The sequence below is a fragment of the Gadus macrocephalus genome, chromosome 23 (assembly GCF_031168955.1).
Source record: "Gadus macrocephalus chromosome 23, ASM3116895v1".
NCBI classification, from domain to species: Eukaryota; Metazoa; Chordata; class Actinopteri; order Gadiformes; family Gadidae; genus Gadus; species Gadus macrocephalus.
The window spans coordinates 6,847,344-6,862,122 of record NC_082404.1 but is presented as its reverse complement, the minus strand read 5'-3'; the positions used below and the strand labels follow the sequence as shown (position 1 = coordinate 6,862,122).

The window sequence follows — 14,779 nt, the reverse complement described above, 5'->3', positions numbered from 1 at the left end:
CCTAGTGTGAGTGGCCCCTAAGTATTGCAATATATGTCTGTGTGTCATTGTTTGGTATTTTAAGCTGCATTTTGTTACCATTAAGGTCAGTACTAAAGGCAGTACCCAAAACATGTTGAGAAGAGAGGATGAATGTCGAAGGGTGAACATGAAAGACAGAAATTTACTGGAAATCAATCTGAAGTTTTCCACTTCCATCTTTTTGTTTTTAGAAATTACGACAAGGTAATGGAATTACTTTGTTTAATTACACTGAGTCTGAAAACACTTGGCCCGCGTTGAAACAGTCACAACACAATGCTGTTGCCAAGACATCAACTTAAATACCCTCTGGCATCCCTTGTTTAATCCAAACCACTCGCTCTGGTTCAGACCTTCTCATCCGGAACGTTTGGTTGTATTAAAGACACGACAAGATATAAGTGGGAGAAGGGTTTCAAAAAAGTAAATAATCGTCATCCTTCCTGACAATGGAATTGGAACCGTTCTCCCACGATTTCCCGATTTGTTATGTCTTGAAAGTAACCAAATGTTCTCGACAAGAAGGGTAAAGAGTTCGAACCTTACCGACAAAGACGAGGCTTTGACGGAAGAGAATGTGTGGAAATTGTCTAATGCTGATTTCCACCGGTTCTCTGTCAACAAAAGTGTCCTCTTTGTCGGCCTTTGATGGTCTTTGTCTGCCTTTGGCTGTCTTCAACAGAATTTTGTTCAGCTGGTGGACACCATCCCTGATAGTTCCAACGGCTTCTCTTCAACAAACAGGTTTTTATTGGATGCCGGTGGATACCTCGGTAAGAGATGGGGTCTGCTGTGGTTTGGGAAGAGCCAGAAGAACAAGACACTGCTATAGAGTACGTCTAGCTGTATGTCCTTTCAGGACACGCTCCTCTGACAAAGAGCAGAGATGTCTTCAGAATCACCGGTGACAGCAGGTCCTCAGACACATGGCAACAAGCAATACAGGAACAAGATGTCAAGCCATTAAAGATGTCATAGTCTCTCGGTTTTGAACTTTGTCACTCTGTATGTTCGATAAATAGAATTCCACTTGGGAAAAAATTAAAATGGATATTAGGCATGTACCAAAACATTATCCCCTTTGTTGGCATTTAATTACTATTACAAATGTATAAATATACTTTTTGCCATAAAAAATAAATAACAATAAAAATAACCATAAGATAATTAATTTTGTGAATGCTTTCAGCCAAATTTTCCTACAATTTATGACTGCATACATTCTAAGCATTTCTGCCCCCCCAGTGGGAGTCGAACTCCTAACCCTGGCGGTGTTGATGCTTTGCTCTACCAGTTAAGCAACACAGGGAACCAAACCCCTAACCCCGGCACAGTGTAAATGGCTCGGGAGCTAGACAGGAGCAATTGATTAATTTAATGAAAAAAGAGAAAGGGGGAAGAGAGCAAGAGACAGAAGGAGACAGGCAGACAGAGGGAGACAGAGAGAGAGGGAGACAGAGAGAGACAGAGAGAGAGGTTGGGAGAAAGACCTAGACAGGGAGAGAGAGGGGGGGGGGGGGTTGGGAATGCTCAGAGGGTGAAGGGTTAATTCGTGGCCGGGGAAACCTGATACTAATTAAGTCTTTGGAATGCCGAATCCTGACATTCTGGTGAAGCTCTCAGAGCGGCTGAGACGCACAGGACGCAGGGAGTGATGTTTTGGATTTTATTCCTCGCTGACGCTCAGAAAGGACGCGCGCTCTGAATTCTGCTGGAAGGTAAATAAACATCGATCAATAACTTTGAATACTTTTCTTCAGATGAAGTGGCGGATGATGTGGTTGTTGGAGACATAGACTGAACGTAGTAACTGTTCGTCCACGTTTATTGTTGTTTTGTTTTTGTTGTTATATGGAAATATTAAACCTATTGCTACCCCAGATAAATGTACACTTCAATGTGTATATAACTCTTTTACTTCAGGGAGAACCGAGGAAGGAGGGAAGAATGGAATTGTCCAGACTATCGGTGATGCTGGCGTTATACTGCTCACCCCTGATGGTGCGCGGTGCCGCAGAGCCGTGCCAAGGGACGCAGTGCCACGGCGGCGAAACCGGCGACCCGAGGCCGTGCGTCGGGGAGCATTGCCCCGGGGGTCGCTCCTCCAGACCCCGGAGGCATGTACACTACAACCCCGCAAACACGGGACGCGCGGCAGCACACGCAGTCGCCAGTTCGCAGCACGCCTTCGTGAGCTCCCCCAGAGCCGCTGTGGCGGAGGGTTTCGCGGTTATACAGCCCCCTCGTGGACGGGACGGCGGGAGCGCGCGGACTAGAGCGGGGGCGGAAGCGTTCCCGTCGGGGTGCCACGATGGGAACTGCGGTCCTCTTCCTCCTGCTCCTCCACAAGGACACCTTTACACTGTGAACGAGACGCGGGACTGTCGGGGGATTGAGTGCAAACTGCCGCTCCGGATCCGCCTCCAGCCGCGACCCAAGCCCTGCGTTGGGGACGCGTGCCAGGCCGGCTCCGAGGAGGGCCAGCCGGTCCACCTGAGAGACAGAGCCGCGCAGTTCATGGGAGAGATGCCCGAGTTTGGATATCCTTCCTCAGAGCTTGGGGGTGCCCCACTGGGAGTCCAGCTCACATGTGACATCAAACCAGGTGAAACTAATGTTAATATGTATAGCCTAATCATACCAATACATATACTATTAATAACACAAATTATAGGCATAATAGCCTACTCAAATGAAAACTGCTATTAACTAATACCAATTCTAACAATGCTAATACCAACTAATACTACTATTAGTAGGCCTAATAATAATAACACCAATAATATTATTACTTCTATTAATCTTAATATCACTAATAATATAACCAATAATAGCAATACTAATAATAATAATAATGCCGGTATGCTTTGGTAGCAGTAAATCTATTCCATTTTAACTTAAATGCTATTCAAAATGGCACATGTGTACGCCCCTTTTTTATGTATTGTGGATGTAAGTAACCTCAAAATTTGATAAAGATAATTTTTTTACTGACAAAGCAAGTATACAAATGTACCGAAGCTCAGTAAAAAGGCTCCCTTGTTAGTGGAGTAGTACAAAGTATCCTGTAATGATGCTTTTCAGCACAAAAGGAACTTATGGTTTGTGATCACATCCCGCTTCAGAGAAACTAAATACTCGAAATTCAAAACAAGGACCGTTAAAAAGATGTTTGCATGTTTCTTGTTCCAGTCCTTCTAGAGGGAATTGTGGTTGTACTTGAATGCATCATCTTATTCATCCTGTGTGTCCTGTGGGTTTTAAATATATAAACGATGATGATGAGGCAGCAGATTTTCATCTCCTTACATGCACCAAATGCTTTCTGTTTTAAGTGAAGCCAACCGGGTCTCTGTAGGAATCCAGCTGTGGGTTCCTTAAACTATGTTTGAACCTTAATAAAAAACAAATTAGCTTTTAGCAGATTCATGTATTCAAATCAACGGTGGATTCAGATACAGGTCATTATGGAGCATGTAGGGGTTTGGACAGTACAGAGACAGGAGATTTAGGAGCAGGTAGGGGTAGGAAAGTACAGAGATAGGCCATTAAGGATCAGGTTGGTTAGGCAGTACAGAATTTCAGTACATTAACCTTTTACACTTAAGGCATTAAGCAGACGCTTTTACCCAAAGCGAGTACATTTGTCATAAGAAGTGAAACAATGTATCGCTTTCGGTACAGTAGAGATGTTCATAGAACCAAGTGCAAGTGCTAACAATCACGTACATTAAGTGCCAGGACGTACAACATACAATGGTGGGCGGAAGGGACTGGATGGCTGTGCAGACTCTAGGTGAACACAGAGATAGGTCCCTAATGTCTTGCCCAATACCTTCGTACCTTCATTACGGAGCAGGCAGGGGTTAGACAGTACAGAGACAGGTCATCAAGGAGCAGGCAGGGGTTAGACAGTACAGAGACAGGTCATCAAGGAGCAGGCAGGGGTTAGACAACACAGCGACAGGTCACTAAGGTAGGGATTAGGGTGTCTTGCCCAGGGATACCTTCATTAGGGCTATACATCGGGATTCAACCCAGAACCTTTCTGCTTGGATCAATGGACACCCTCGAATTTGAAACTTTCAGATGTAAAAATGGGGGCCAAAAAACTCACTGCCTCAACCCCTTCCATCCACTGCCCTCCAGGGGAGAACGAGGTTCCATCCGAAGATGCCCTCATCCTCCACCTGCAGCTGTCCAAGGGTCAGGAGAGTCTGGTGGAGGCCCTGCGAGCGCAGCAGGTGGTGATCAGGGACCTGCAGCAGAAGCTGGTGGACCAGCAGGAGGCGCTGCTCTCCCAGCAGCGGGACATCCTGGCCGAGCAGCGGCGCATGTACGAGCAGATGGACACGGTGAAGGCCCAGTACGGCATGCTCTCCGACACCGTCAAGCAGGTGTCCTTCCAGGGCCTGCAGGGGGAGCTGCAGAGCTACTTCCAGAGCCACCTAGCAGGGCTGCAGAGCCAGGCGCGCAGCCAGCTGCAGAAGTCCTACGCCGTGCACAAGATGGACGCGGACTCCAAGGTGGTGGAAGTGATGGACGTCCTGGGCGAGGCCCACTTCCCCCAGCCGCTGTTTGGCTGCACGACGTCCTGCAGCGGCGAGGAGTTCTGTGACTTCCAGAAGGAGCCCCCCCGCTGTGAGAGGTGCACCATGTGTCCACCGGGCTTTTTCCTCATCTCCCAGTGTTCACCCAACACTGACCGCATGTGCCAGGTAACAACCTACCCTTGCTAGAGGTCCAACATAACAGGGCTGCGTCGGACGGATAATGTTTTGGAATTGAAGCGTCCAAAATAGAAGCCCGAAACATTTGCCGTCCATGTGCTTTGCTTCATTAGCACACCTTGCTTCGGTTTCTTTTTTGGGTTACGCTACAAATATGAGGTGAAATTCGTGCTCTGTGTGCTGGGCTTAATATGATGAGGTTGTGGTGTTGATGGTGAAAGTCCTTAAAGAATTGTGAAACAATTATGCAGTGTTTCCCAATCTCGGGGTCGGGACCCCAATTTAATTGAATATATTGGAGATTGGGAGATTGCTGACGTATTACGTAAACTTAAATGGATACATTTTTTAGGTAAAATGTCTTGAGAGGCCCTGTAAAGGCTTCATATCAACAGATGGACTGCAAAGGTATTTGTACACACAAGGGACCTTCTACTACTTATTGTGGTGCAATGTTGTTGAGAGTTAAAACAATGTGGGGGAAGTAAAGTTTGGGTCAGATCCAAAAATGGGGTCACAGGACCAAAAGCGTTGCAAAACTATTGCACAGTATTGCAACCCAAGCCTGCCATTAAAAGTTGAACTCATGTTGGGTCGTTCTGTGACCTTTGAACTCTTGGTTCTGTAACCCTCGATGGGAAACAGACTTTTGGTCTCACAGAGAAGGACAATCAGTCAACATCATAAAATATCTGTACTAGTGCTGGGATAAACTATTATTTTTTTAAACGATTAATCTAGCGATAATTTTTTCTATGCATCGATTAATCTAACGATTAATTTTTTCAGTCCGATTCGATTTCGATTCGATTTGATTATCAATTATCTCCCCATTAATTGACTAATAGCAATTTATGCATGTTGATTTACATATCTGAATGCAAAAAACATAAATTCCTTAAAATTGCAATACATGTTTATTAACTTAAAACTCCAAAATAAAAGTGCAAAAGAATGCATTCTTAGAAGTCAGAGGTAGCATTCAATAAAACCTTGAAGCCTTGAGGCCTTGAAAACACAAAGGCCTTCCTTCCATCTCCATTTTGCAAAGACGACATATCACGGAATCGTTTCCTTTTAAATTAAAGAACTCCCATACTTTAGAGGAACGAGTGCGTGGCGCCTTGCACTTATTAAAAGTCTCAGGAGCCACTCGCGTTGCTACTACACTCCGGCGCCGTCATCTTTGTTTGAGGTTTTTCGAATCGACGCACATTTTTCGCGTCAACGTAATTTATGAGTCGACGTCATCGATTATGTCTACGTCATCGATTATGTCGACGCGTTGTCCCAGCCTTAATCTGTACCATCCATAAATTACAGGACCGAGATGAATGCCTGGAGTTACCAAGCATCTGTGGGGAGCGGGTGAAGTGTCTCAACACCCCAGGTCAGTTTACAATTGTCACAGGTTTTAACAACATTGAAACAAAAGTGAACATTAATACAAAGTCGTTTTCTCCCAAATGTGTGGAATTGTATACAGTTTGAATGTTAAGACAAACTGCTTTTCTCCAAATGAATTCATTGAGGTTCCATGCTGTACGTCTGTATGTCTCCCAACAGGAGGCTTCCGGTGCCTGGGTATCTCCGAGCGCGAGGCGGAGACGGGCGTGTGTGGCCTTGAATACTTCTACAACCAGGAGCTCCAGGAGTGCCAGGCCTGCTTCGACTGTGACGGGCAGCAGGCTTCGGCGCCCTGCACCGCCGTCAGTGATACCGTCTGCACGGGGCCCCTGCTGTCCACCGAGCCGGTCCGTCTGTCCCAGGCCTGGGGGGGCAACGTCCAGGTTCCCCCAGCCAGGTCCTTCTCCCGCTCCTCCTCCTACTTTGGCTCCATCTTCCCGGGCCTGCAGCTCAACATCCTCGGCAGCGGAGACCCCGGCGGGCTGCTCTCCATGCAGGGTGGCCGGCTCAGATTGCAACAGCACGGCCTCCTATGGCTGGACCACAACTTTGCCCTGAAGCACAGCTGCCGCAACTTCCTGCAGCTCGGCATGCGGCTCAACGGCAGCCAGGAGGAGGAGAGCGGCCGGTGGGACCTGAGCGGCGTACGCATCGAGCAGCCCGACGGGAAGTACTTCCAGAGCGTGAGCGTGAGCGGCGCGTTGGAGGTGGAGCCCAACCACACCCTGAGCCTGGTGCTGAAGAGCCCCAACCAGCACTGCAACCAGACCAAGGACCTGCACGCCTACGACCTCCACGGACACCCCTTCAGCCTCTTTTGGCTGTCGCACGACACCGGCTCCGTGGCCATGACGGCGCAGACCACCGTGTCGGCACACTACCAGACCAGCTACCGGCCGACGTTCCGCACCGTGTCCGTCTCGGACGCCTACATGGTGGGCCTGACCCACGACAGCCGGGGCGTGCGCTTCACGGAGAGCGGCGTGGTCAAATTCGTCCTGCAGCAGGCGCTGTACGCCGTGGGCCACACGTGCGTCCGCGAGGGCTTCTCCGTGGTGGCCTACACCAACCACAACGGCAGCGCCCAGGAGGTGATGCGGGCGTTCAAGGCGGGCGTCAACTACCGCGACACGTCCGTCACGCTGTCGGGCGCGGTGCGCGTGGACGCCGAGGACACGTTGACCTTCGAGGTGAGCACGCCGGCGCAGTGCAACGTGCGCTACTTTGGCGACAGCAGCGGCATCAGCGTGCTGAGCCTGGTGTGGATCCCGGCTGCCGTGTCGTCGGCGCTCACCGCCACCGTGTCCCCGACGGGCCTGCCTTCCGGCGCCGTGCGGAACAAACCGCTCTTCTTCCAGCAGGTCAGCCCCGACAGCCGGCAGATCCACCTGTCCACCGCCGGGGAACCCAACGCCCGGAAGAACTTTGTGTTCCGCGAGCAAGGCACGGTCAACGTGGCGCTCAACCTGAAGCTCATCCACTCCTGTAACGTGGTCAAGCTCTCTCTGCACCGGGTGGGCGGTGGTGGGAGTGGAGGTGGAGGTAGCAGTCAGGCCAAGGCGGGTCCTGTGGCCCAGCAGGTGTCCGGACACATGCCTGAAGGGAGCGAGTGGGCCAGCTTAGGGCTGAGGGCCTCTTTCGAGGTCCAGAACGGCACAGCCATCTACGTCACCTTGGACTGCGTCCGCGGGCGCGTGAACCAGATCACTAACCAGGGAGGGACAAACATTTCCATTCTCTGGGTCACCCTGTGATCTGTGATCAGTGATCCAAAATATGGATGTCTTTCCCTGAACCTGGATGAAGGATCATGCATGGATTTGGTCTTGATTTGCAGAGCAGATTCAAAAAATACCAAAGTCAAGCAGCTGTTTCTATTCCTCAGAAATTATTTTGCATAAATATGATCTATCAGTGTTTTGTGATTTTATCTATTATTTTGTGTAGCATATATATGCATATATATATATATATATATATATATATATATATATATATATATATATAATCAGGAAGTACTTCCTTGCTAGAAAGTACTTTGGCTGGTTGAGAAGTGACCAATCCGACGTTAAGTATGTTGCAAACTGTGTGTGTGTGTGTGTGTGTGTGTGTGTGTGTGTGTGTGTGTGTGTGTGTGTGTGTGTGTGTGTGTGTGTGTGTGTGTGTGTGTGTTTTTGAGTGTATGTACATGTGTCTTTTCCTGCATGTATGATTCATTACATCTGATATAACATATTTCTATGCCTGCACATACTTTAAATAAACATGTATTGAATACTTATGTTATTAAGCCTTACAGAGCTTCCAATAAAATCTTACATAGAACTGTTATAGACAGAGATTATGTAGTAGAGCAGGATTCCATTGGATTTCTGCTTAATAACTTGTTTGTTATTTTTCTAACTTATTTGACATTTTGAGTAAAGGGCTTTTCCTAAAATATCATGATATGTTGCTTGTCTTCACCAAACATGATGTAAGTTTTCTCCAACACACATACATTTAATACATCATATTGTATACTGGAGGACACAATAAAGTGCAGAACATTCAATAATACACTGATGGAATTTCAAAAGGGCTTTTTGGTTGTTGTCTACATTCACAAACGCTAGGCTGTTAGCCATCAGAAAGACTGGCCAAGCATGTCCTCATTAACACACCCACACACTGAGTGTGTGTGTGTTTGTCCTGTCGGCCAGAGAATTAGAGATAATGAAGCGTTTCAGGGTCTCGGCTGGGAAGTGGTCGGCTATATTTTGTCAACCTTCATCAGCCTGTCATATGTATTGCTTTTTGTTTTGCTTTTGGGAGCTTGGAGATTGCTTTAATTCCCGTATAACAATGTGTGTATTGTAAATTAATATTATCATTGACAAAAAATGTTGATTGCATTTGTTTAGCTGGTAAAGTGTCCAACTCTTGAATGTAAAAGGGTTCACATTCAGTGGGTACATCTTAGTGGACAAAGCCAAAAGACATCAGAAAGAGATAGCTAGTTCATAGATAGATGGTTGGATGGATGGCAGACAGTTGATTGACTGTCGGCTGAAGGAAACGATGGATGGAAGATGGACAGACGAAGGGATTGGTCTTTCGTCTCAAAGCACAATGGTTCACTCTGGTGAAACAAATAGTGATCTGCATCTGTCTTTGTTGAAGGCACGACATATGACTCATCATCTGGCACTTATCAGACCATACGTTTACATTTCCTCCGACAATTCTCCGCCGACATCCGCCCAGACTCCGGCGCTGCAGTCCGTCTGCGCTCCCAGAGCCGCGGCTACTTAACTATAGGCCCTACTCCCCTGTGCTGTCAAACCCCAAGGACTCGCTTAATGCTCTCTGCACAGCAGTCATTCCATGTCAAACAGGTCGTATTTTCCACCAGGCTCAGGCAGGAGGGTAATGGCTCAACAATTCATTAAATCCCAAACACATTGAAACTATTTTCAGCGACCTGAGCGCTGGGCAGGGATCCAGGTCTGGAGGCGTTGTACCTGGGAGAACGTCAGGACTGCACAACGTTTCTCTCTTGGTTTCAATTATCTTTTCGAATGTATCTCGCCGATGTTGCCCAGAGCACGCTTGCTCCTCGGCACTTTGTGACAGCTGAGGGAATGGATCTTAAGAAGCGGAGGAAGGAGAGAGGAGATGAGGGGAGAAGAGAGGAGAGAAAAGGAAGAGGAAGAGGAGATGAGAGGAGAGAAGAGGAGGAGAGAGGGGAGAGGAGAGGAGAGGACAGTAGATCACATGAGAAACTAGAGAAGAGGAGAGAAGAGGAAAGGAAAGTAGAGGAAAGCAGATGACAGGAGAGGAAAGAGAAGAAAGGAGATGAGAGGAGAGATTAGGAAGAGGAGAGAAGAGGAGAGGAAAGGAGATGAGAGGAGAGAAGATGAGAGGAGAGGAGGTGAGAGAGGGATATTTCGAGATGGAATCAAGTATTTCTGTCTGTAGTCGGGATTAAAAACAGGTGCAACAGCATGCTTCCAGATGTCTGATCCCGCAGCTCCAATCAGAGTCTATGCCAGCGTGCAAGAAGCAGAGCGAAAAATCAAAGAAGATGGAGGAAGCGAGACAGAGAGACAGAGAGACAGAGAGACATGGTGACTGAGATGTGCTGTAATAAGTTTGGAAAGGGGCAAGAATAAAGAAAGGATTTGAATACTGGAAATACCTGCCTATTTGATCCAACTTCAGAAAACTATTTTTTGGTAATTACCTTGAGAAAATAATCATTTCATAGTTCAAAGACAAAGAAGAAAGAAAGAAAACTGAGTACAAAGAGAAAAAAAGTTTTCTTTGTAAGTCTTCAATATAATTAAATTCAAAACATATCCAGAGCCAGAATGTTCTAGCAGGGTATGTAACAAATACACAAAGTTAGAAAGTTAATAATTTCATCAAATATATGGGCTAGCAGTTTTGAGATGCCACGTTGTGGAAAGTACTATTTCTCAATTTGCCATTTGTTTTTCTATTTCTCCCAAGACTCGAAGACGGAAGCAGAACAGAGGCATCATTCACCACCACAGAGCATATGGAAAAACTTTATTGGCCTTGTGCTCGCTGACGGCCTTTGTAGTCAGTTTGAATGTTTATCTACCACCCGTGAGAAGACGTAAACCAACCAGTGTTATGAGGACAATAAGTAGTGGCAACACATCTTAGATTCACTTAGAATTATGTTCCAACCACGTTTGATGAGAAAGTTCAATTCTTTAACGGAGTTGATGAAGGATTTATGCAAATGGTGGCTCATTGTGTCACTATGCGTAGCCTGGCATAACAGAGTAACAGAGACCCTGAACTTAGGCTTTGTCAACTTCGATGTTGACTTTAACAGAGCCAACTCAGAAACCGCTAGGCTGTAATCAAAAGTGAATGTTACAGTAAAGATAAGCTTTCTGGTTCACCGGAGGATGTTTAGGCAATGTGCTCATGTATGACTCTAGAATTGTTGGCAGGAAAAAAATAGCCATAGGCCTGTGAAGATTAGTCTCGCACAATGAAGCGAATATGCATATGAAAACTGTTGAAGACCCAATTGAACACAATTCTTTCTTGTTTTCCCTCAAGTTCAAAGAAATCCCAAGGGACCCTGGTTAGCATCGGCCGAGGACAGATACTTGAAGATTATTCAACCGAAAATATTTTTCAATAACAATATCTGTGTTCCACTATAAATCTTTCTGATGAACAATATTTTTCTTTGGGGAAATATGAAGTCCACAAAAAAATAATGTCCTTATTTGGTATCAAATCTGTGCACATTTTTGGTGCTTGGAAGTAGGGATCAACATTTCTGAGAATTTGCTAAAAAAGATACAGAAAAAAAAACATTCTGTTCTTTTCAACAAATGTCTTTACGATATAAGGTATTAGGGATTTGCTTTCTATGTTTCCTTGTTGGCTTTCACATACCAATCACAAAATACACATTACATAGGCACAGCAAAACCTCAGTCCAAAGAACGAAATTATCTTTCGGCATTATCTCTTTGTTCACTCAGACATAAAAATGGTTACATTTATATGTTATTGGAATCGATGATATTTCATGTCTCAGGAAATTAAACCCATTGATACTTTTGACCCAGGGCCACATTTTGTTTTGGCATTCGTTATGTTTCAGTTGATTGCTGTGGTTAGGAACCAAACCAGGCTGGGTCCACAGAGTGGTTGCCGTAATGTGGTACTCAAAATGTGTGTGTGTGTGTGTGCGTGTGTGTCTACGCAGTGTGTGTGCGGAAGTGTGACGTGTGTCCGTGCGTCCCTGTTGCGCTTTCGCTAAAAGCTTTGGCATTTGTGTTTCGAGCTGAGTGGACAGAAGCCTAAATGCTTGCTAATCCTCTCAACTGTGTAAAAAGCACTTAGCACTTTTGTCATTTCTGTAGGTGACTAATGAGCTGGTGTCACACTAGCAAGCACTTCTTAGCTTAGCGACGCCGCCATGAAATCAACCCTGTAGCCTAAGTGCTCCAACTTCTAATCGTCGTCCACCTACTGGTCCTGCAACTGTTCTTTTCATTATAAGTTCTTGATTAAAGTTTGTATTTTTTTCAAGCTGTAAGCATCCTAGTTTAATAGCAGATAGTATCGCCAATCATTAGTTAGTTTGCAGTAAAGCTTTGAGTATCAAAATGTAGTGGTTGCCATAGCAGTTTGGCAGTTAGCATGGCAGTTAACATTGCAATAGACAACGCAGTTAGCCTCTTTGGCAGTTACCGTTCAAATTTCTTGCTGGGCTAAGCTTTTCTCCACACACATCCCAACATTCTGTCCTACCTCAGTCCCTTCCTTCTAGTCCGTCTGCTACTTTCTGCTGTGTGCTCATTAGTGGAGCTAGCCATGCATGGAGGAACAGGCTGACAGGTCACTAGCCACAAACACAAGCTGCACTTCTTCCATCGAACTGCTTGTGAAAACTTTCTTCCCTCCCACCGAAGGAGAGATGAAGCTGAACGCCTAGCGCTCTGCTCTGCTGGACTACAAGTCAAAGTTGTCTTCGCCTCAGGTTACAGAATAAGTAAGTAAGTAAGCGAAAATGAAGTAAACTTTTTTTTCCCCACTCCTTGCTTTTGCCTAGTGAACAATCACATAGATCGATTGGAAATGACATCAGCTCCTCCACATCCTTAGAGCCGAAACTACTAGAGCCGAACACTGAGTCTGTGTGTGTTTATGTGTGTGTATGGGGGGGGGGGGGGGAAGTTCATGTCATCTTTGAAATTAGGTCATTGTAAGTGTGTTGACATTGAGGGACTGGGGGAGTTCAAGTACCCCCTGGTTTGCAGCAGTGAAGTATTCTCCCTCTCTTTCCCCCCTTCTTCCCTGTTGCTCTATTCCTTCCTCCTTCTTTCTCTCCCTCTCAAACACACACACACACCCTCTCCCAAGCACTCCCTCTCCCTCTCTCTCTCTCTCTCTCTCTCTCTCTCTCTCTCTCTCTCTCTCTCTCTCTCTCTCGCTCTCATCAGGTTCCAAGAGATCTGCTAGGTCACAACTGTCTACTGACCAAGCCTTTGTGCATCAGCAGTCTTCGTGATAATGTCCCATCGATACAAAAGAGTACTTATGATAACAATCCGATGATCGATTGTTACCCCAATTCCACTCTGGGATTTACATTTACATTAAGGGCATTTAGCAGAGAGGGATCAATAAAATATGATCTTATGTTTGCACGTAGGTGAAAACTAAAGAGATGGAGAAAAATTGAAAATTTTTTAGAACATGTATACATTCCTTAAATTTACCATACTAAAAAAAAGCCTACCCACACAAGAGTTTTGTGTCAGAACTTCAAATAGAAATTCAGGCAGTGCAAACAAGAGAACTAGCAGCCAAAAGTGAGGGGGAAATCTGTGAGAAAGAAGCAGAGGGAACTAAACAAAGGACATTATCAAAAAATTAAAAAGACCAAGTTTACACAATAACACAAATAATTTGTTTGCTAGTTATTCATTTTACATTTTATTTTTGCGTGCTATTCAAGAAGTTTTGTTTGATTATATTCACACAAATCTGAATCCATAATGCCAGAGGTCCGGAGGAGATGAAAATCATTGAAAACTAAACACGAAAGGAACTTCTGGCTTCTGGGTCAAACTAAGGGCAACAGCCCTTAGAGTAGTGCTAGATTTGGAAACCTGCAAAACTGATGTTTTCTCTTTTTAACCATGAAGCAACATATGGCTCATGTTAGCTGAGCTGCTTCCCCAACACACATACATGCATCTACACACAGACAAACACATGCATATAATCACACACAGATATAAACAGACACACACACACACACACACACACACACACACACACACACACACACACACACACACACACACACACACACACACACACACACACACACACAAGCACAGGTGTGACACATAACCAGATTGCATGGATAAATATAGATAGAATGGGAAATGCATCCGTTTTAGCAGATAATTATCAATCTGATATCGGGGTTGCCGGAAACCCTTCAGAACTGCATTTTGCATCAGGGAAAGTCGATGGAAGTGGACCAAAGGGAATTAAATTGACTTCTGCTTAACCTTGCTAACTGCTCGAGGATCCTGCCCCTCCCTGGTGTTCAGGCTGAAGTCATCAGCAACTGAAGTTTCTGCAGACAGTTTTCAAGAAAAAATCTTTGAAATACCGTCAAGGCTTTTTGCGGTGGGTTGTTGAGGCGGAATTATAACCGGCGGTGAGGTCATTATTGGATCTGGGAAGAAGGTTATGGGCCGACTACCAACTAAATTGATATTTACGGGAAAGACGATAGGTAATGTCAGTATTTAAAATGCCACAAAAGCAGTGAGGCCATTATTATTTATGTATGCCCTTAACGTAAATCGAGAAAACGAGCCATTTTGTATTTGATTCATTAGAACATAACTTTGATTAATCACTCTCAATTTGAGAATGACTTTTTTTAGGGTAGAAAATTCTTAGCGTCGAATTTAAGTTGATTTAAATAAACAAAATGGGAATATGTAATTTAAGCGCTAGCCACTCAAGTGCAGACCAGTGGAAAGACTACGTCAACCCCGACCATTTACACACTGATAGGTGCTGACAGCAGCAGACTATTTCTGGATTGAATGACT

At 45.4% G+C, this 14,779-nt stretch overlaps 1 protein-coding gene across 1 annotated transcript; it reads left to right on the top strand.

Moving 5' to 3' along the window:
- Positions 1–1,502: 1,502 nt before the first annotated feature.
- Positions 1,503–8,723, top strand: nell3 (NELL (neural EGFL like) family member 3). Its single transcript, XM_060044960.1, has 5 exons — positions 1,503–1,739; positions 1,945–2,626; positions 4,171–4,739; positions 6,075–6,141; positions 6,318–8,723. Exons 2-5 carry the CDS (start codon positions 1,969–1,971, stop codon positions 7,910–7,912), a joined length of 2,889 nt encoding a protein of 962 aa, XP_059900943.1. The 5' UTR covers positions 1,503–1,739; positions 1,945–1,968; the 3' UTR covers positions 7,913–8,723.
- The last annotated feature ends 6,056 nt before the right edge of the window (positions 8,724–14,779 follow it).